The sequence below is a fragment of the Sebastes umbrosus genome, chromosome 11 (assembly GCF_015220745.1).
Source record: "Sebastes umbrosus isolate fSebUmb1 chromosome 11, fSebUmb1.pri, whole genome shotgun sequence".
NCBI lineage: Eukaryota > Metazoa > Chordata > Actinopteri > Perciformes > Sebastidae > Sebastes > Sebastes umbrosus.
In genome coordinates, this window is record NC_051279.1 from 273,993 (window position 1) to 296,462 (window position 22,470).

At 45.5% G+C, this 22,470-nt stretch overlaps 1 protein-coding gene across 3 annotated transcripts; it reads left to right on the forward strand.

The window, feature by feature from the left end:
* Nucleotides 1-274: 274 nt before the first annotated feature.
* azi2 (5-azacytidine induced 2) lies at nt 275-22,470 on the forward strand. 3 transcript variants are annotated; one of them, XM_037785370.1, is made up of 8 exons: nt 275-486; nt 5,879-6,132; nt 10,676-10,792; nt 11,015-11,135; nt 13,220-13,350; nt 14,976-15,040; nt 16,409-16,533; nt 21,328-22,470. In XM_037785370.1, the coding sequence occupies exons 2-8, from the start codon at nt 5,914-5,916 to the stop codon at nt 21,756-21,758; spliced, it is 1,209 nt and encodes a 402-aa protein (XP_037641298.1). In that variant the 5' UTR covers nt 275-486; nt 5,879-5,913; the 3' UTR covers nt 21,759-22,470. The 3 variants fall into 3 exon arrangements, with proteins under 3 accessions (XP_037641298.1, XP_037641301.1, XP_037641300.1); XM_037785373.1 differs by having other exon boundaries at nt 277-486; nt 11,015-11,114; XM_037785372.1 differs by lacking the exon at nt 275-486 and adding an exon at nt 1,149-1,269.

The window sequence follows — 22,470 nt, forward strand, 5'->3', positions numbered from 1 at the left end:
TCATTAACTAATACTGACATCATTAACTACTGACATCATTAACTAATACTGACATCATTAACTAGTGACATCATTAACTAATACTGACATCATTAACTACTGACATCATTAACTACTGACATCATTAACTACTGACATCATTAACTAATACTGACATCATTAACTACTGACATCATTAACTAATACTGACATCATTAACTACTGACATCATTAACTACTGACATGTACATGGTGCTTTTATTTTGAAGGTTCTTCAGCAGTGCAGTGACTCCCGGAAGTGTTCCAGTTGTTCACCTGTCAGACTCTGATTCCTCCAGACTCCTCCAGACTCCAACAGACTCCAACAGACCCAGACTCTCTCTGACTCGCTGAGTCCAGCTCCAGCTCTGAGGTTCTACCAGGATCAGCTCCAGGTGTTCAGGTGTTCAGGTCCAGAGTAGATGATCATCGTGAGGTGGACTGACTGAGCTGACACGATCTAACCCGGTCAGTGAGAGGAAGAGAGAGGAGCGTCTGCTCTCTGCTCTGGAGCTCCGAGACGCGAGCTCAGAGCTAGCTATCTGATAGCATCAGAGCTAGCTAGCTGTTAGCTTCAGAGCTAGCTATCTGATAGCATCAGAGCTAGCTATCTGATAGCATCAGAGATAGCTATCTGTTAGCATCAGAGCTAGCTAGCTGTTAGCTTAGAGCTAGCTAGCTGTTAGCATCAGAGCTAGCTAGGTGTTAGCATCAGAGCTAGCTAGCTGTTAGCTTCAGAGCTAGCTATCTGTTAGCTTAGAGCTAGCTAGCTGTTAGCATCAGAGCTAGCTATCTGTTAGCTTCAGAGCTAGCTATCTGATAGCATCAGAGCTAGCTATCTGTTAGCATCAGAGCTAGCTATCTGTTAGCTCAGAGCTAGCTATCTGTTAGCTTCAGAGCTAGCTAGCTGTTAGCTCAGAGCTAGCTATCTGTTAGCTTAGAGCTAGCTATCTGTTAGCATCAGAGCTAGCTATCTGTTAGCATCAGAGCTAGCTATCTGTTAGCTGGGTCGTTGTCTGCTGTGTGTTCCTCAGTGTGAACCTGTTTAATGAATGACTGACTGACTGACTGTCAGTGGTTCAGTCTGGTCGGTTGTCAACAGAGCTCAGGAAGCTAACAGCATAGCGTTAGCTTAGCGTTAGCATAGCTGCTCTTCAGAGGGACTGAGAGGGTTTCTTATTGGTGTCTCTTCTTGCTATAATCCTGTTGATCTGGTTGTTATTGTACCTGCTCCCTCAGACCCTTCAGTAGGTTCCTCTGACTGCACTAGTTACTGGATGGATGGATAGATGGAGTGATAGATAGATAGATGTATGATGGAGTGATAGATAGATGGATAGATGGAGTGATGGACTGGGAATGCTACAAATGAACTGCTTCTTTGGGGATAAATAAAGTTGTCTGAACTGAACTGAACATAGCGTTAGCATAGCGTTAGCATAGCGTTAGCATCACATACAGACGAGAGTCAGTGATTGTTTACATCCCAGTGATGATGCTCAGTGAACCAACCAGGTCTGCTCTCTGCTGCTAGCAGCTAGCTGCTAGCTGTTATCTGTTAGCTGCTATCTGTTAGCTGCTAGCTGTTATCTGTTAGCTGCTAGCTGCTAGCTGCTAGCAGCTAGCTGTTATCTGTTAGCTGTTAGCTGCTAGCTGCTAGCTGTTAGCTGTTAGCTGTTAGCTGTTATCTGTTATCTGTTAGCTGCTAGCTGTTAGCTGTTAGCTGTTAGCTGTTAGCTGTTAGCTGCTAGCTGCTAGCTGCTAGCTGTTAGCTGTTAGCAATCTGAAGACATGACGAAGTTATTCGAGCCTTGTTTCGGTTTCTCTTGCTGGGTCACTTTCGATTTCACACCCTGTTCTTTGTGGTTCTTTAAAGTCAGCAGCTCTGAGTCTGTTTGTCTGTGTTTAATACCATCACATGGATCTAACAGATCTAGTCTATCAGTCTACTGATTCTCCTCAAACTGATTTATTCTCTAAAAGCGTTCAGTCTTCTGTGTTAAACTCTGGACTCTTCAGTGTCTGCTGCATCACTGCATGCTGACATCATCAACCAGCCTTACAGCTGCCCTGCTAACGTTACTCTGAACGTTACTCTGAACGTTACTCTGAACGTTACTCTGCAACTGTTATAGATCTGACAGGGTTTATAACCCCACTGTTATAGATCTGACAGGGTTTATAAGCCCACTGTTATAGACCTGACAGGGTTTATAACCCCACTGTTATAGACCTGACAGGGTTTATAAGCCCACTGTTATAGACCTGACAGGGTTTATAAGCCCACTGTTATAGACCTGACAGGGTTTATAAGCCCACTGTTATAGACCTGACAGGGTTTATAACCCCACTGTTATAGACCTGACAGGGTTTATAAGCCCACTGTTATAGACCTGACATGGGTTATAAGCCCAATGTTATAGACCTGACAGGGTTTATAACCCCACTGTTATAGACCTGACATGGGTTATAAGCCCACTGTTATAGACCTGACAGGGTTTATAACCCCACTGTTATAGACCTGACATGAGTTATAACCCCATTGTTATAGACCTGACATGAGTTATAACCCCATTGTTATAGACCTGACATGGGTTATAACCCCACTGTTATAGACCTGACATGGGTTATAAGCCCACTGTTATAGACCTGACATGGGTTATAAACCCACTGTTATAGACCTGACAGGGTTTATAACCCCACTGTTATAGACCTGACATGAGTTATAACCCCACTGTTATAGACCTGACATGGGTTATAAGCCCACTGTTATAGACCTGACATGGGTTATAAGCCCACTGTTATAGACCTGACATGAGTTATAACCCCACTGTTATAGACCTGACATGGGTTATAAGCCCACTGTTATAGACCTGACATGGGTTATAAGCCCACTGTTATAGACCTGACATGAGTTATAACCCCACTGTTATAGACCTGACATGGGTTATAAGCCCACTGTTATAGACCTGACATGGGTTATAAGCCCACTGTTATAGACCTGACATGAGTTATAACCCCACTGTTATAGACCTGACATGGATTATAAGCCCACTGTTATAGACCTGACATGGGTTATAAGCCCACTGTTATAGACCTGACATGAGTTATAACCCCACTGTTATAGACCTGACATGAGTTATAACCCCACTGTTATAGACCTGACATGGGTTATAAGCCCACTGTTATAGACCTGACATGGGTTATAACCCCACTGTTATAGACCTGATATGGGTTATAAACCCACTGTTATAGACCTGACATGGGTTATAAGCCCACTGTTATAGACCTGACATGAGTTATAACCCCACTGTTATAGACCTGACATGGATTATAAGCCCACTGTTATAGACCTGACATGGGTTATAAGCCCACTGTTATAGACCTGACATGAGTTATAACCCCACTGTTATAGACCTGACATGAGTTATAACCCCACTGTTATAGACCTGACATGGGTTATAAGCCCACTGTTATAGACCTGACATGGGTTATAACCCCACTGTTATAGACCTGACATGGGTTATAAGCCCACTGTTATAGACCTGACATGGGTTATAAGCCCACTGTTATAGACCTGACATGAGTTATAACCCCACTGTTATAGACCTGACATGGGTTATAAGCCCACTGTTATAGACCTGACATGGGTTATAAGCCCACTGTTATAGACCTGACAGGGTTTATAACCCCACTGTTATAGACCTGACATGGGTTATAAGCCCACTGTTATAGACCTGACATGGGTTATAACCCCACTGTTATAGACCTGACATGGGTTATAAGCCCACTGTTATAGACCTGACAGGGTTTATAACCCCACTGTTATAGACCTGACATGGGTTATAACCCCACTGTTATAGACCTGACAGGGTTTATAACCCCACTGTTATAGACCTGACATGAGTTATAACCCCACTGTTATAGACCTGACAGGGTTTATAACCCCACTGTTATAGACCTGACAGGGTTTATAACCCCACTGTTATAGACCTGACATGAGTTATAACCCCACTGTTATAGACCTGACAGGGTTTATAACCCCACTGTTATAGACCTGACATGAGTTATAACCCCACTGTTATAGACCTGACAGGGTTTATAACCCCACTGTTATAGACCTGACATGGGTTATAAGCCCACTGTTATAGACCTGACAGGGTTTATAACCCCACTGTTATAGACCTGACAGGGTTTATAACCCCACTGTTATAGACCTGACATGAGTTATAACCCCACTGTTATAGACCTGACAGGGTTTATAACCCCACTGTTATAGACCTGACATGAGTTATAACCCCACTGTTATAGACCTGACAGGGTTTATAACCCCACTGTTATAGACCTGACATGGGTTATAAGCCCACTGTTATAGACCTGACAGGGTTTAAAACCCCACTGTTATAGACCTGACATGGGTTATAACCCCACTGTTATAGACCTGACAGGGTTTATAACCCCACTGTTATAGACCTGACATGGGTTATAAGCCCACTGTTATAGACCTGACAGGGTTTATAACCCCACTGTTATAGACCTGACAGGGTTTATAACCCCACTGTTATAGACCTGACATGGGTTATAACCCCACTGTTATAGACCTGACAGGGGTTATAACCCCACTGTTATAGACCTGACATGAGTTATAACCCCACTGTTATAGACCTGACAGGGTTTATAACCCCACTGTTATAGACCTGACATGGGTTATAACCCCACTGTTATAGACCTGACAGGGTTTATAACCCCACTGTTATAGACCTGACAGGGGTTATAAGCCCACTGTTATAGACCTGACATGGGTTATAAGCCCACTGTTATAGACCTGACAGGGTTTATAACCCCACTGTTATAGACCTGACATGGGTTATAACCCCACTGTTATAGACCTGACATGGGTTATAACCCCACTGCAGATGCTTTAATGCTTTTTCATGAAAGTGTTTAGATGTTTTTTGCACACCTTTACTCTCATTTGTATCTCAGCCACATATGTGAACACATTGTGAAACAGACTGACGGGTGGTAGAGGTGGAGAGTCAGCATGTTATTGTCAGATTGTCCTGATGATGGCAGCACTGAGTTCATCCACATGTTGCCTGATGCTGTTTGAGGCCCGTCTCAGTCAGTGTAGTTGCACCCAGAATCAGCTCTAGACTTCCTCTAAACTCTTGTATGAAGTAATGATGAAGCAAAACACAGCTGTCGAACATTCATTTGAGAAGCCAGTAATACAGTTAGATTAACTAGGTCCTTTAAGATTAGAACCAAAAAGGTCCACAGTTTGTAAACCCCATCAAATGTAACCAGTCCCAGCTTCCTGTTGAATCCAGACTACACACCATATATGAAGTGCTGTTGCTTTGAGCTTTGTGCTCCACTTCTTGTGTACATACCTTTACACGTCAGAGACAAACAGGTTTGGTTTTCAGCACACAGCTACAACAACAAACCAGTTTCTTTCGAGCGATCATGTTGAAGGTGACACTTCACCTCTGGTGGCTCTTTCCTCAGGAAGTGATGCATTGTACATTTCCTGCAGCAAAGTGTCATCAACCGAACACAGTTACAACACTGGGACGCTGTTTGATTGCATAATAATCTGTTGAGGATACGTAGCACCAAACATAGCAGCTGCCAACTATCCCCTAACATGTCACAATAATGTGCAGAAGCTACTTACAAAGCTACTTAACAAGCCAGTGTATTGTAAACATAAGGCCATAGCAATGCTTTATAATAGTCTAAACTGAATGGTACTTTATTTCATTCAGTCATTTTGATGTCTTTGTCTTTTACAAAACAACAAACAGAGATTTATCCCTTTGAAAATGACCCTCTACCTCCATGTCCTCCCCAGGTCTTCTGTCTGCTGCAGAGTAGGCCTGTGCAGGCATGGAGCCCCTGGCAGTGGATGATGACATCTGCATCCTTAAACACGAGACGGCCTACACCGCCGCCGGCGAGAGTCCCGTGTCGGTGTGCGCCGGCGATGAATCTGTCGCTTCCCACTTCGCCCTGGTCACGGCCTACGAGGACATCAAGAAGAGGCTGAGAGACACAGAGCGAGAGAACACCTTGCTGAGGAAGAGGGTGAAGCAGCTGGAGGATAAGGTAGAGATGGAAATGAAGGAGTGATGGTGGGAGAGAGGCGAGGAGAAGACAGAAGAAAGAGATAATAGCATGAAGTAAAAGAACATACTGCTGCGTATCCAGATAGAGCCAGAGGGGGAGGTTTAGAGAGGAGGCGCTATTGACAGAGATGGATGGAAACAGATTTTCCAGGACGTCAGAATTATGGACAAACACAAACACAAACATGCTCAGAGAAAGTTTAGAAAAAGTCAGCAGATTCAACCGCAAAATATTTGCCTCTGGGAGAGTCTGCATGCCAGCATCATTAATATCGTTGGCCTATAGTCAAAGCTATTAAACAATGAGAAATAAATGGGCTCTGTCTAAAAACAGAGAGGGGGTCTGGAAACATAACCTATGCTATTGCCAAACAATGTGTTGGAGCCCTGCACTTGGCTCCTGAAATACGATTTAAAAAAAGAACAAAGGATGGAGTAGAATACAGAGAGAGCTCAGAGAGAGCTCCAGTATCTAACCAGGACACATCTTAATACAGAGAGAGCTCCAGTATCTAACCAGGACACGTCTACTATACAGAGAGAGCTCCAGTATCTAACCAGGACACGTCTTAATACAGAGAGAGCTCCAGTATCTAACCAGGACACGTCTACTATACAGAGAGAGCTCCAGAATCCAACCAGGACACATCTTAATACAGAGAGAGCTCCAGTATCTAACCAGGACACGTCTACTATACAGAGAGAGCTCCAGAATCCAACCAGGACACGTCTACTATACAGAGAGAGCTCCAGAATCCAACCAGGACACATCTTAATACAGAGAGAGCTCCAGTATCTAACCAGGACACGTCTTAATACAGAGAGAGCTCCAGTATCTAACCAGGACACGTCTACTATACAGAGAGAGCTCCAGAATCCAACCAGGACACGTCTACTATACAGAGAGAGCTCCAGTATCTAACCAGGACACGTCTACTATACAGAGAGAGCTCCAGAATCCGACCAGGACACGTCTACTATACAGAGAGAGCTCCAGAATCCGACCAGGACACGTCTACTATACAGAGAGAGCTCCAGTATCTAACCAGGACACGTCTACTATACAGAGAGAGCTCCAGTATCTAACCAGGACACGTCTTAATACAGAGAGAGCTCCAGTATCTAACCAGGACACGTCTTAATACAGAGAGAGCTCCAGTATCTAACCAGGACACGTCTACTATACAGAGAGAGCTCCAGAATCCAACCAGGACACGTCTTAATACAGAGAGAGCTCCAGAATCCAACCAGGACACGTCTTAATACAGAGAGAGCTCCAGTATCTAACCAGGACACATCTTAATACAGAGAGAGCTCCAGTATCTAACCAGGACACGTCTTAATACAGAGAGAGCTCCAGAATCCAACCAGGACACATCTTAATACAGAGAGAGCTCCAGTATCTAACCAGGACACGTCTACTATACAGAGAGAGCTCCAGTATCTAACCAGGACACGTCTACTATACAGAGAGAGCTCCAGTATCTAACCAGGACACATCTTAATACAGAGAGAGCTCCAGTATCTAACCAGGACACATCTTAATACAGAGAGAGCTCCAGTATCTAACCAGGACACGTCTACTATACAGAGAGAGCTCCAGAATCCAACCAGGACACGTCTTAATACAGAGAGAGCTCCAGTATCTAACCAGGACACGTCTACTATACAGAGAGAGCTCCAGTATCTAACCAGGACACGTCTACTATACAGAGAGAGCTCCAGTATCTAACCAGGACACGTCTTAATACAGAGAGAGCTCCAGTATCTAACCAGGACACGTCTACTATACAGAGAGAGCTCCAGTATCTAACCAGGACACATCTTAATACAGAGAGAGCTCCAGTATCTAACCAGGACACGTCTACTATACAGAGAGAGCTCCAGAATCCAACCAGGACACGTCTACTATACAGCGAGAGCTCCAGTATCTAACCAGGACACGTCTTAATACAGAGAGAGCTCCAGTATCTAACCAGGACACATCTTAATACAGAGAGAGCTCCAGTATCTAACCAGGACACGTCTACTATACAGAGAGAGCTCCAGTATCTAACCAGGACACATCTTAATACAGAGAGAGCTCCAGTATCTAACCAGGACACATCTTAATACAGAGAGAGCTCCAGTATCTAACCAGGACACGTCTTAATACAGAGAGAGCTCCAGTATCTAACCAGGACACGTCTTAATACAGAGAGAGCTCCAGTATCTAACCAGGACACGTCTTAATACAGAGAGAGCTCCAGTATCTAACCAGGACACGTCTACTATACAGAGAGAGCTCCAGAATCCAACCAGGACACGTCTTAATACAGAGAGAGCTCCAGTATCTAACCAGGACACATCTTAATACAGAGAGAGCTCCAGTATCTAACCAGGACACATCTTAATACAGAGAGAGCTCCAGTATCTAACCAGGACACGTCTACTATACAGAGAGAGCTCCAGTATCTAACCAGGACACGTCTACTATACAGAGAGAGCTCCAGAATCCAACCAGGACACGTCTTAATACAGAGAGAGCTCCAGTATCTAACCAGGACACGTCTACTATACAGAGAGAGCTCCAGAATCCAACCAGGACACGTCTTAATACAGAGAGAGCTCCAGTATCTAACCAGGACACGTCTTAATACAGAGAGAGCTCCAGAATCCAACCAGGACACGTCTTAATACAGAGAGAGCTCCAGTATCTAACCAGGACACGTCTACTATACAGAGAGAGCTCCAGAATCCAACCAGGACACATCTTAATACAGAGAGAGCTCCAGTATCTAACCAGGACACGTCTACTATACAGAGAGAGCTCCAGTATCTAACCAGGACACATCTTAATACAGAGAGAGCTCCAGTATCTAACCAGGACACGTCTACTATACAGAGAGAGCTCCAGTATCTAACCAGGACACGTCTTAATACAGAGAGAGCTCCAGTATCTAACCAGGACACATCTTAATACAGAGAGAGCTCCAGTATCTAACCAGGACACGTCTTAATACAGAGAGAGCTCCAGTATCTAACCAGGACACATCTTAATACAGAGAGAGCTCCAGTATCTAACCAGGACACGTCTACTATACAGAGAGAGCTCCAGTATCTAACCAGGACACGTCTACTATACAGAGAGAGCTCCAGTATCTAACCAGGACACGTCTACTATACAGAGAGAGCTCCAGTATCTAACCAGGACACGTCTACTATACAGAGAGAGCTCCAGTATCTAACCAGGACACGTCTACTATACAGAGAGAGCTCCAGAATCCGACCAGGACACGTCTACTATACAGAGAGAGCTCCAGTATCTAACCAGGACACATCTTAATACAGAGAGAGCTCCAGTATCTAACCAGGACACATCTTAATACAGAGAGAGCTCCAGTATCTAACCAGGACACATCTTAATACAGAGAGAGCTCCAGTATCTAACCAGGACACGTCTACTATACAGAGAGAGCTCCAGAATCCAACCAGGACACGTCTACTATACAGAGAGAGCTCCAGTATCTAACCAGGACACGTCTACTATACAGCGAGAGCTCCAGAATCCGACCAGGACACGTCTTAATACAGAGAGAGCTCCAGTATCTAACCAGGACACGTCTACTATACAGAGAGAGCTCCAGTATCTAACCAGGACACGTCTACTATACAGAGAGAGCTCCAGTATCTAACCAGGACACGTCTACTATACAGAGAGAGCTCCAGTATCTAACCAGGACACGTCTACTATACAGCGAGAGCTCCAGAATCCGACCAGGACACGTCTTAATACAGAGAGAGCTCCAGTATCTAACCAGGACACGTCTACTATACAGAGAGAGCTCCAGAATCCGACCAGGACACGTCTTAATACAGAGAGAGCTCCAGTATCTAACCAGGACACGTCTACTATACAGAGAGAGCTCCAGTATCTAACCAGGACACGTCTACTATACAGAGAGAGCTCCAGTATCTAACCAGGACACGTCTTAATACAGAGAGAGCTCCAGTATCTAACCAGGACACGTCTACTATACAGAGAGAGCTCCAGAATCCGACCAGGACACGTCTTAATACAGAGAGAGCTCCAGTATCTAACCAGGACACGTCTACTATACAGAGAGAGCTCCAGTATCTAACCAGGACACGTCATAATACAGAGAGAGCTCCAGTATCTAACCAGGACACGTCTACTATACAGAGAGAGCTCCAGTATCTAACCAGGACACGTCTACTATACAGAGAGAGCTCCAGAATCCAACCAGGACACGTCTACTATACAGAGAGAGCTCCAGAATCCAACCAGGACATGTCTTAATACAGGCGGTAGGCTGAAGGGAAAACGCTGCTTCTTATCAGTTTTAGTTTTATCTGCTGCAGCATTTGGCCCATCAAGATAGGATGCGGTTGGAGGAAAGTAACCTCTTACCACAGATATGTGAATTAAATGAAATTAATTTCTCCTCCCTTCTCTTCTCTTCTCTTCTCTTCTCTTCTCTTCTCTTCTCTTCTCTTCTTTGTGTATTTGACCTCCGCTGTAGCTCTTCCGGCCGGAGGCTCCTCCATCAGAGGGTCCCCAGTATGTGAACAAGGCCTTCAGTGCTTACCGAGGTATCTATATAGAGAAGGAGGACCTGCAGATGGAGCTCAACAAACTGGTGCGTTCACTGATTCATTTGTGTTTTCCTCAAACTGACTAGAACCTGGCACAAAGACACCTGAAAACACGGCATGTTTTAAGAGTTACTCATTCTTTTGTTGTAATTTTGATTGAAAACTTAACTAGAAAACGCCGACGTATGATGACATCATTACACCAATACAGCACATGCATTGGTCTGAAGGCTGACTCTCCCTTCATCCACCTCTTTCTCTGTCAGAAAAAGGAGAAGAGCGAGAGTGAGAGGTTGCTGACGGAGCAGCTACAGGCCAAAGAGTTGGAGCTGCTTCAGCTGAGGACGGAGATGGAGACCAGCCAAGGTACAGGTAGAGCACACACAGGTAGGGCACACACAGGTAGAGCACACACAGGTAGAGCACACCCAGGTAGAATACACACAGGTAGAATACACACAGGTAGAGCATACACAGGTAGAGAACACACAGGTAGAGCACAAACAGGTAGAGCACACACAGGTAGAGCACACAGGTAGAGCACACACAGGTAGAATACACACAGGTAGAGCATACACAGGTAGAGCACACACAGGTAGAGCACAAACAGGTAGAGCACACAGGTAGAGCACACACAGGTAGAGCACACAGGTAGAGCACACACAGGTAGAATACACACAGGTAGAGCACACACAGGTAGAATACACACAGGTAGAGCACACACAGGTAGAGCACACACAGGTAGAGCCTTCTACTGCTCTGTGTAACAGCCGAGCACTACCTTGTATACTTCTTCGTAGTATCGTCTGACTTCAGTGAGATGATATTATACCTTTATGTGTAGTAATATTTTGATGATGAGGTCTGTGGGGTAGCCAGTACTACACTACTGAGTAACATCAGAGTACTACACTACTGAGTAACATCTGAGTACTACACTACTGAGTAACATCTGAGTACTACACTACTGAGTAACATCAGAGTACTACACTACTGAGTAACATCAGAGTACTACACTACTGTGTAACATCTGAGTACTACACTACTGAGTAACATCAGAGTACTACACTACTGAGTAACATCAGAGTACTACACTACTGTGTAACATCAGAGTACTACACTACTGAGTAACATCAGAGTACTACACTACTGAGTAACATCTGAGTACTACACTACTGAGTAACATCTGAGTACTACACTACTGAGTAACATCAGAGTACTACACTACTGAGTAACATCAGAGTACTACACTACTGAGTAACATCAGAGTACTACACTACTGAGTAACATCTGAGTACTACACTACTGAGTAACATCAGAGTACTACACTACTGTGTAACATCTGAGTACTACACTACTGAGTAACATCAGAGTACTACACTACTGAGTAACATCAGAGTACTACACTACTGAGTAACATCTGAGTACTACACTACTGAGTAACATCTGAGTACTACACTACTGTGTAACATCTGAGTACTACACTACTGAGTAACATCTGAGTACTACACTACTGAGTAACATGTGAGTACTACACTACTGTGTAACATCTGAGTACTACACTACTGAGTAACATCAGAGTACTACACTACTGAGTAACATCAGAGTACTACACTACTGAGTAACATGTGAGTACTACACTACTGAGTAACATCTGAGTACTACACTACTGAGTAACATCAGAGTACTACACTACTGAGTAACATCTGAGTACTACACTACTGAGTAACGTCTGAGTACTACACTACTGAGTAACATCTGAGTACTACACTACTGAGTAACGTCTGAGTACTACACTACAGTGTAACGTCTGAATACTACACTACTGTGTAACATCTGAGTACTACACTACTGAGTAACGTCTGAGTACTACACTACTGAGTAACGTCTGAGTACTACACTACTGAGTAACGTCTGAGTACTACACTACTGAGTAACATCAGAGTACTACACTACTGAGTAACATCTGAGTACTACACTACTGAGTAACATCTGAGTACTACACTTTTAGAATATAATGCCTTTTGTAGATTTGACCAGCCTAAAACATAGAAATGAGTTGAACTAAGCTACAACATCCAGTTTACACATGAATGCATCTATTGAAATGATCCAGTAATATATATATAATATTATAGTGCTCTGACGGAGGCCATTGCAAATGAAGAGTTTTTATTTTTGATGTTTTGTACAGTTTGCTGATTATACTTCTATATTCTTTACTTGTAATGGATGTTGTATTTCTCCTTTTAATCCCAGAGGATGTGAACACTCCTTCCTCCGCTGTGTAAAACCAGATATTAGCTTTACATGTTAACGTGTGTTGCTCTCTTATCTCACCAAGTAACTGTTGCATTGCAATTACAATGAATGTACAGCAGAACTCCCTTATCATCATGGAACACATCAACGTTTCAACGTTTCAATGTTTCCCAGTTCAACGGTTCTCTTTCTTCTTCTTGTGTCTCCAGTGATGAAGAGCCTGAACAGCCCTCAGGACTACTGGCAGGTGGAAATTAGCACTGAGCTAAAGATCCACAAACTGCAGGAGGAGCTGGAGAGGGTGACACTGGAAAACAGTAGGCTGCTGGAGAGAAGTGGGGTGAGTGAAGGTGGGAGGAGAGAGATGAAAAGAGAAGAGGGGTGAGTGAAGGTGGGAGGAGAGAGATGAAAAGAGAAGTGGAGAATCTAGTTTTAAAAAGAAGGGGTGAGGCGAGAGGGACTGGAGGAGAGCAGCGCTGCTCTTAGAGAGGTGAGGCATCACTAGAAGAGAGGAAAGACACGGAGGAGAGAGGTGTTGGGCAGAGAGAGGTGGAGGAGAGGTGGTGGAGAGGTGGAGGAGAGGTGTTAGGGCAGAGAGAGGTGGAGGAGAGGTGTTAGGGCAGAGAGAGGTGGTGGAGAGGTGGTTGGGCAGAGAGAGGTGGAGGAGAGGTGTTAGGGCAGAGAGAGGTGGAGGAGAGGTGTTGGGCAGAGAGAGGTGGTGGAGAGGTGGAGGAGAGGTGTTAGGGCAGAGAGAGGTGGTGGAGAGGTGTTAGGGCAGAGAGAGGTGGAGGAGAGGTGTTGGGCAGAGAGAGGTGGAGGAGAGGTGTTAGGGCAGAGAGAGGTGGTGGAGAGGTGGTTGGGCAGAGAGAGGTGGAGGAGAGGTGGTGGAGAGGTGTTAGGGCAGAGAGAGGTGGAGGAGAGGTGTTGGGCAGGGATGGATATAGCTGAAGTTAACCCGGGTGAAAAGAGAGAGATGAATAGAAGAGTAATCAGGGTTGAAGGGAGAGATGAAGAGGGATCAGGGTTGAAGGGGAGAGATGAAGAGGGATCAGGGTTGATGGGGAGAGATGAAGAGGGATCAGGGTTGAAGGGAGAGATGAAGAGGGATCAGGGTTGAAGGGAGAGATGAAGAGGGATCAGGGTTGAAGGGGAGAGATGAAGAGGGATCAGGGTTGATGGGGAGAGATGAAGAGGGATCAGGGTTGAAGGGAGAGATGAAGAGGGATCAGGGTTGAAGGGGAGAGATGAAGAGGGATCAGGGTTGAAGGGGAGAGATGAAGAGGGATCAGGGTTGAAGGGAGAGATGAAGAGGGATCAGGGTTGATGGGGAGAGATGAAGAGTAATCAGGGTTGAAGGGAGAGATGAAGAGGGATCAGGGTTGAAGGGAGAGATGAAGAGGGATCAGGGTTGATGGGGAGAGATGAAGAGGGATCAGGGTTGAAGGGAGAGATGAAGAGGGATCAGGGTTGATGGGGAGAGATGAAGAGGGATCAGGGTTGAAGGGGAGAGATGAAGAGGGATCAGGGTTGATGGGGAGAGATGAAGAGGGATCAGGGTTGAAGGGGAGAGATGAAGAGGGATCAGGGTTGAAGGGAGAGATGAAGAGGGATCAGGGTTGAAGGGAGAGATGAAGAGGGATCAGGGTTGAAGGGAGAGATGAAGAGGGATCAGGGTTGATGGGGAGAGATGAAGAGGGATCAGGGTTGATGGGGAGAGATGAAGAGGGATCAGGGTTGATGGGGAGAGATGAAGAGGGATCAGGGTTGAAGGGAGAGATGAAGAGGGATCAGGGTTGATGGGGAGAGATGAAGAGGGATCAGGGTTGATGGGGAGAGATGAAGAGGGATCAGGGTTGATGGGGAGAGATGAAGAGGGATCAGGGTTGAAGGGGAGCGGAGGAGTCATGTTCTAATACAAACCTCCACCTCCACTCTCTATTCTAACATTACTGACCTGTGTTCTAGGAGGAACCCCACGGCCTTAATGGACCAGACCTGGACCAGACCTGTGACAATAAGTATAATGCAAGGTAAAGTGTTTTATGAATATCATATTGTTCTCAGAGCGGCTGCCAGTTCAGAGTCCAACCCTCATTCCATTGACCAGACATGACAGAGCGAGTAGCTGCAGTGCTGAATGAAGTTCTGATCCTTCAGTTGGTCATCATCATCAGCTTCTCATGCAGCGTATCAGTTTGAATGGATTTACCCTGATGTAGACTCTAGAGACTCTGGAGACTCAGAATTCACATTGTCCTCTTCAACATGTCCATGTCTGATTAGTTTTCTGACAGCTAGTGAATGCAAACCTTTCTATGTGCACTAAAATGCACCACATGGAAGACATTTCACATCTGTGTTTCTGACTTCAGATGGTGTTTACATCGTGCCTAATGTTAAATGAATTCAGTTGCTTCCTAGTAAATTAGTACCAGCATCATATAGCCATGTTATTCTGTCTAAAACAGCACAATGAGTCTGTGGACATGTTGAGGACAATATGAGAGAGACTACAGTAGGTGTGTTGTTACACATGATGGGCTGTGATGTCTCTGTTCCATCCTGACGGAGTCTGCCGGTGGTGTAATCGCCTCCTTCGGCCACTAGAGGAGGGTGTAGCTTTATACATGTTTGACTCTGCTAACAACCTGTGATATGATGAACCATGATCACCAGCAGCTCAACCCTGAACACTTCCCTTCCATCATAGATAGTTTACATGTGCTCTCCAGTGTGTTGATGTATAGACGGGGTCTATAGCGTAAGGAATCTCCTCCAGCTGCTGTTATACTGAAGATAATCTCCTGTAAATTAGCATCTCCTCACATTTCATGAAGAGAATTCTATTTGTGGTGCATTGTAATCGTTTGACGTGTCAGCAGTTTCATATGGTGTTAGTTTCTAACAGCACAAACAGCTTTAGTTTGTCTCTTCAGGCAGGTGTGTGAAGTTAACGTTAAAGTGTTGATGAGATTCTGCATCTTTCCAGAAGGTGTGGAGAGGACAGTTTGTAGGTGTTGCCTCCAGTACAGCTGATGCTGCTGGCTGGTTCAGCATTTAATCCATCAGTTTGACCTCAGTGTGAAGAATGGCATCACTGTTAGTGTAGGGAAGCCTAAATGTGCCTTACCAGAGAAGCCGCTGCAATAACTGGCAAACAGGAAGAAACGAGCCGTCTGTTTGGGTTCTGGACCGCTGCAGTGTGCTGCAGGGACTACAGGAGTCATCATGTTGGTGTGATTGTATGCATCAAAGGGTTAAAGTGAGCATTTATGAAGTGCTTAGAGGATATTTGAAAATATGGCGATATATATCGTATATCGCCATATAGCCTACAAATATTGCGATATTATTTGTCGACTAAACAGAAGTGTGTAAATGTTGTGTTGGTTGTGCAGAGAGAGGAGCATGCAGCAGACATACGAGGCCCTGAGCTGTGAGGTCACTCGTCTCCATTCAGAGCTGAAGCACCAAACGGGCCTGATCAGAAAACTCCGACCGCTCGTCAGTGAGATCAGACAAGGTGAGGCACACACACACACGCACATGCACACGCACGCACACACACACACACACACACTCACACACACACACACACACACACACACACCAACATGTGGGCACACTCAGGGTTGTGCCATTTGTTGCTGTCATATAAATCATTCCACCTAGGGATGCTCATTTAGAAAAATGTTCTTAACCGATAACCGACCCTCGTTAACCCATTATTAACCGTTAACCGACGGCTGCGTTCACTGTCTCCAGTTTACCGTCCGGGAGCGTTAACTTAGCAGTTACGATGCTGCGTTCACTGTCTCCAGTTCACCGTCCGGGAGCGTTAACTTAGCAGCTACGATGCTGCATTCACTGTCTCCAGTTCACCGTCCGGGAGCGTTAACTTAGCAGCTACGATGCTGCGTGTAGTGTCGCGGACATGCAGCCACTTTCCCAGTAAAAGTCTGCACCGCACATTTAGTTTAGTTTAGCAGGTTGTCAGCTGTGTGTCTGCCGGCGTGTGTGTTTGTGCTACGTTAGCAGCTCTAGCATTGCCGGAGGCTTCCTGCTCGCCGCCGCCGCCGCACGTTGTCTGTGTAACTTTAGTGAGCTCCAACAGACCGTGTGTGTGTGTGTGTGTGTGTGTGTGTGTGTGTGTGTGTGTGTGTGTGTGTGTGTGTGTGTGTGTGTGTGTGTGTGTGTGTGTGTGTGTGTGTGTGTGTGTGTGTGTGTGTGTGTGTGTGTGTGTGTGTGTTGGTGGTGAGTGTGAGGTTGTTGGTGGCGTTCTAGCTGTGATCGTAGGTGTAGCAGTGTGTGTAGTTTATTTGTCGGTGAATAAATGCTACTAAACTACAACTCCTCCGCTCCGCTCAAGAGGGGGGTACTGCCTCTCTTCTGTGAAGGGAAGGCCTTTCTGAGCAGACTCTCCTGCTGCTCCGTGTTGCCGTGTTGCCGTGTTGCCGTGTTTCCGTGTTGCCGTGTTTCCGTGTGTGTGAGGGTGTGATGGGACTGTGGATATTATAAAAGTACTCAAACACTTTGATGAAGGACATCATGAAATAGTGTCTCTCCCCCCCCTCCTCTGTTGTCGTCCTCCAGACGAGACTAGGAGGTGAAAATTAGAACGAAATATGGCAAGAAAATAAATGTTGGCCTGTTTATTGTGCTGAATAACAGAATAACAGAATCATCCTATAACTGAGAGGAGAGATGGAGAGATGAGGAAGAAAGAGAGAGATGAAGGAGGGGTATTTCTTCATCTGTATTCTTCTAATGTTCCTCCTTTGGAATCACTTTTATTCAAATCCTGGACTCAGGAGACGCTCTGTGGTGGAGCAGCGGGGGGGATGATGGAGAGAGAGAGAGAGAGAGAGGAGATTCTCATCTAAACTTTATTATTCACTCAAAATGATGATTTGATATCAACGCAGTGATGTGTGTGTGTGAGATTAGGACATCAGATGTGTGTATTGATGCTTTGTGTAGAATCAAAGAGGAGTTTATGCAGCGGGATGTTTGTCTTTGTTCTGCTGAACACAAACCTCATTATTATTATGATGTAGATATTATTCCTGATGCAACAGGCAGTGGATGTGATATATTTACAACAGTCCTCTCTGAGGACGAGACCGTCATCCAGTCAGGATCAGATGGCGTGTTGAACGCACCGTCATCCAGTCAGGATCAGACGGCGTGTTGAACGCACCGTCATCTAGTCAGGATCAGACGGCGTGTTGAACGCACCGTCATCCAGTCAGGATCAGACGGCGTGTTGAACGCACCGTCATCTAGTCAGGATCAGACGGCGTGTTGAACGCACCGTCATCCAGTCAGGATCAGACGGCGTGTTGAACGCACCGTCATCCAGTCAGGATCAGACGGCGTGTTGAACGCACCGTCATCCAGTCAGGATCAGACGGCGTGTTGAACGCACCGTCATCCAGTCAGGATCAGACGGCGTGCTGAACGCACCGTCATCCAGTCAGGATCAGACGGCGTGCTGAACGCACCGTCATCCAGTCAGGATCAGACGGCGTGCTGAACGCGCCGTGGAGTTCCTGGAGTCTTGAATGTCGTTAGAAAGTGAAGTTTAATCGTCGTGTAAATAAGTAGAGGAATGAGTAGAGGAATGATTGGAGAGGTGCGATGGAGGTGCGATAGCGGAGGCAGGTATAGAAGGAGGAAAGAGAAGATGGATTCATTATTCATTATGCTGCAGCTGCATTTAAAGACATGATGGAGTTAAAAGAACCAGTTTTCACACTTCTCACCTCATACACAGAAACATGTCAAATTAATCACTTATTGTTTCTGTCAATGCCTGATGGATGGAAGTAAACATAGTGTTTAATCCTGCAGGTATACAGTATGTGTCCACTAAATTCAGTAGTTCATGTAATATATATGTAGGGATTTGGCAGTAACAGGTTTGGTTATTAGCAAATTAATTAATTAATTAATTAATTAATAAATAAATAAATAAATAGAGAGAGAGAGAGAGAGAGAGAGAGAGAGAGAGAGAGAGAACATGTGCTCTGAAGAACAGAGAGGGGGTTGATGTGGGGTTAAGATTATCTGAAGCTGTATGTTTATGTTTAACTAATTCATAGTTTCTGTATGTGATCTTAATGTGTGTCAGATAATGCAGTGGGTTAGAAAAGATGGTTAGTTTGCATGCAAGACCTTGTCTATGTGATGCATAAACTAAACACATCAGATGTGGCGAAGCCAGCTACCCAAATATCAAATACAAATAATATCACAACAGTCAAACTCAATGAATAACATTAATCATATCAATACAAGTACATTCTAGAAATCAAAGTTGAACAGTCTTGCTCAGCCATGTGCAATTGCTACTGCTAAGGTAAGCCCAGTACGTTACCAATCCATGGAAGAAAAGGGTTTGTAATTCCATGTGTCGAAGTTGTGGTTTCAAGTCAAAGATGTTGTCTTTGCTGTGCTCAAATCAAGTTGTGCAGATTGGAGAAAGCTGATCGCTCCAATACTTCTTCCCAGCAGCTTGATCGCTTGGTGCTAACTTCCTTGTGGTTGTTGCTTGAAGTCAGTTGGTAAAAAGGCAGGCTCTCGCGTCCTCTGCCTTAGAGGTTCCTTGTGTTGCTATGTCTGTTTCCTAACAGGCCATAGATCAGAGAGCAGAGCTGCTTCTGGTCAAGAGAGCAGCAGCTCACCTCCACAGGTCAGGAGGTGAGAAGGTGAAGAGCAGAAAGAGAGGGAACAAAGAGATTCCTCTGGTTTTGTCCTGGGTGAATTTCACACATATGTGTGAATGCTACAGTAGCCAATGGCTACTGAGCTGAGTCCATAGGTCAAGGATCATGTTACTGAGTTCTTTTGGTGACTTGCCACCAGTCAATTTGAAAAGTCCCCCAACAGCAATGTGAAAGACTGGTGGAGAGCACGCCAAGACGCATGAAAGCTGTGATTGTAAATCAAGGTTATTCCACCACATATTGATTTCTGAACTCTTCCTAAGTTAAAACATTAGTATTGTGTTGTTTAAACATTAATATGAACTTGTTTTCTTTGCATTATTCCAGATCTGAAAACACTGACTCTTTTTTGTTATTTTGACCAGTTGTCATTTTCTGCAAATAAATGCTCTAAATGACAATATTTATATTTATATTTGAAATTTGGGAGAAATGTTGTCAGTAGTTTATAGAATAAAACAAAAATGTTCATTTTACCCAAACATATACCAATAAATAGTAAAACCAGAGAAACTGATCATTTTGAAGTGGTCTCTTAATTTTTTCCAGAGCTGTATGTGTGGACTAAATTCAGTAGTTAATGTAATAATTATATATGTATATATATATATACATATATAATTATTACATATATAACCCTATATATAATAATAATGATGAACTCTTCAGACATAAAGCAGCTGTGAGTTGTCCGTCAGTGATTCACACCCAGAATCTGTTGTGCTCTATCAATGTGTCTACAGTTGCAGTTGAAGTGAACTCAAATTGAATATTAAGGTAGTGAACATCTTTTTTTTTTTCATTTTTCATTCTATATTCTATATTCTATATTCTATATTCTATATTCTATATTCTCAGCCATACAATAACTTAAAGATATACTTTAATCAGGCAACATGTGATCAACCAATCAGTCAATAGAACCAATAATCTGATTGAGCCTCCAGACGTCCTGATGGATCATTATCTATCATCATTAATAACAGGAAGAGGACAGTCAACATGTTGTTAACATATACGTCCTGGAAATACAATGCAGACTCTCACTATAAATACACTTACAACAATTTATACCACTTCCTCTCCTCTCTCCCTCTCTCTCCTCTCTCCCTCTTTCTCTCTCTCCATCTCTCTCTCTCTCTCTCTCTCTCTCTCTCTCTCTCCGTCCCTCCCCTCTCTCCCTCTCTCTCTCTCCGTCCCTCCCCTCTCTCTCTCTCTCCCTCTCTCCCCCCTCTATCTCTCCCCCTCCCCCCCTCTCTCTCCCCCTCTCTCTCTCCCTCTCTCTCTCTCTCTCTCCGTCCCTCCCCTCTCTCTCTCTCTCTCTCTCTCCCTCTCCCCCCTCTCTCTCCCCCTCTCTCTCTCTCTCTCTCTCTCTCTCCGTCCCTCCCCCCTCTCTCTCTCTCTCTCTCTCTCTCTCTCTCTCCCTCTCCCCCCCTCTCTCTCTCTCTCTCTCTCTCTCTCTCTCTCTCTCTCTCTCCCTCTCCCCCCCCCTCTCTCTCTCTCTCTCTCTCTCTCCCTCTCCCCCCCCCCCTCTCTCTCTCTCTCTCTCTCTCTCTCTCTCTCTCTCTCTCTCTCTCTCTCTCTCTCAGCCTCATCGGTTCCGGTTCAGTGTCTGGACGACGTGGAGAAGAACACCAACCTGTCGGTCTGTCGGTCCTCATCAGTGCCTCGCCCCCCCAGCGCCCCCCCGCTCCCCTCGTGCTCGGGCCGGCCCTGCCCCCCCCCCGCCGGCGGGCCGTCGGGTCCCCTGCTGCCGGACAGCCTGCGGGAGGACTGTTGGTACAACGGGCCGTGGCCGTCCCAGAGCTGCTCTGGAGAGGACTCCTGCTCCGTGGTCCTGCCCCCCCCGCCCCTGAACCAGGCCTCTCTGGATGACAGCTCCCGCTCCTTCCCCAGCCCCCCCAAACCCAGCGACGCCATGTTCTGGGAGGGACACTCCGCCGCCTCCAACTCCTCATCCTCAATTGGAAACCTCGGCCCCAGGAGCCCCCCCAACGCCGAGTGGGCCAAGCCCTACTGAGAGTGGGCCGAGCCTACTGAGAGTGGGCATGAACGGACTCTCCAACCCTGCCACATAGCTACCACCTAACCTGCCTTACGTTGATAAGACCACTCCTCTGGACTGGACCTGCTGGACCTGCTGGACTGGACCTGCTGGCTGAGGGGGACGGACTGAGGCCAGAGGAACCTCTCTGCACACTGCATCGGTGAACATATGGGACTTTGCAGAGGAACATTTGAGAGACCCTCAAGCAGAATTGTGTGTGTGTGTGTGTGTGTGTGTGTGTGTGTGTGTGTGTGTGTGTGTGTGTGTGTGTGTGTGTGTGTGTGTGTGTGTGTGTCTATGGCCCGCCAGTATCTGTATCTCGTATCACAATAACCCTGAACTGATGGGGCTCAAAGGGCCTCCATTCTCCTCCACTGGGGCCGGTGACCAGCAGGGCCGGTGGTCAGCGGGGCCACAGCATCGTACTACAAGTTGTAAAACTGTCCTCCCTCCAATGCAAGTCTTTTTACCTTTGATCGCTGTAAAGTAGAGATGGTATGTAGTCCAGTGTTGGTCTCCTGATGGTGTGATGGAGGTGTGGAGGAGGTGTGGAGGTATGACGATGTGCTGTGATGGAGACGTACAGTAACTGGAGGATAATCACATTTTAAAAGCTACCAAATGACATCTTTCTTTTTTTTCAATCGAAATTGTTAATTCATTAAAGGGACTGTTTGTTAGAATC

Bases quoted from the DNA above. Each gene is read 5' to 3' on its own strand.
- azi2 (XM_037785370.1), top strand. From the start codon at position 5,914: ATGGAGCCCCTGGCAGTGGATGATGACATCTGCATCCTTAAACACGAG. The intron at 6,133-10,675 runs GTAGAGATGGAA...CCTCCGCTGTAG, and splicing joins TGAAGCAGCTGGAGGATAAG to CTCTTCCGGCCGGAGGCTCC. The intron at 15,041-16,408 runs GTAAAGTGTTTT...TTGGTTGTGCAG, and splicing joins GACAATAAGTATAATGCAAG to AGAGAGGAGCATGCAGCAGA.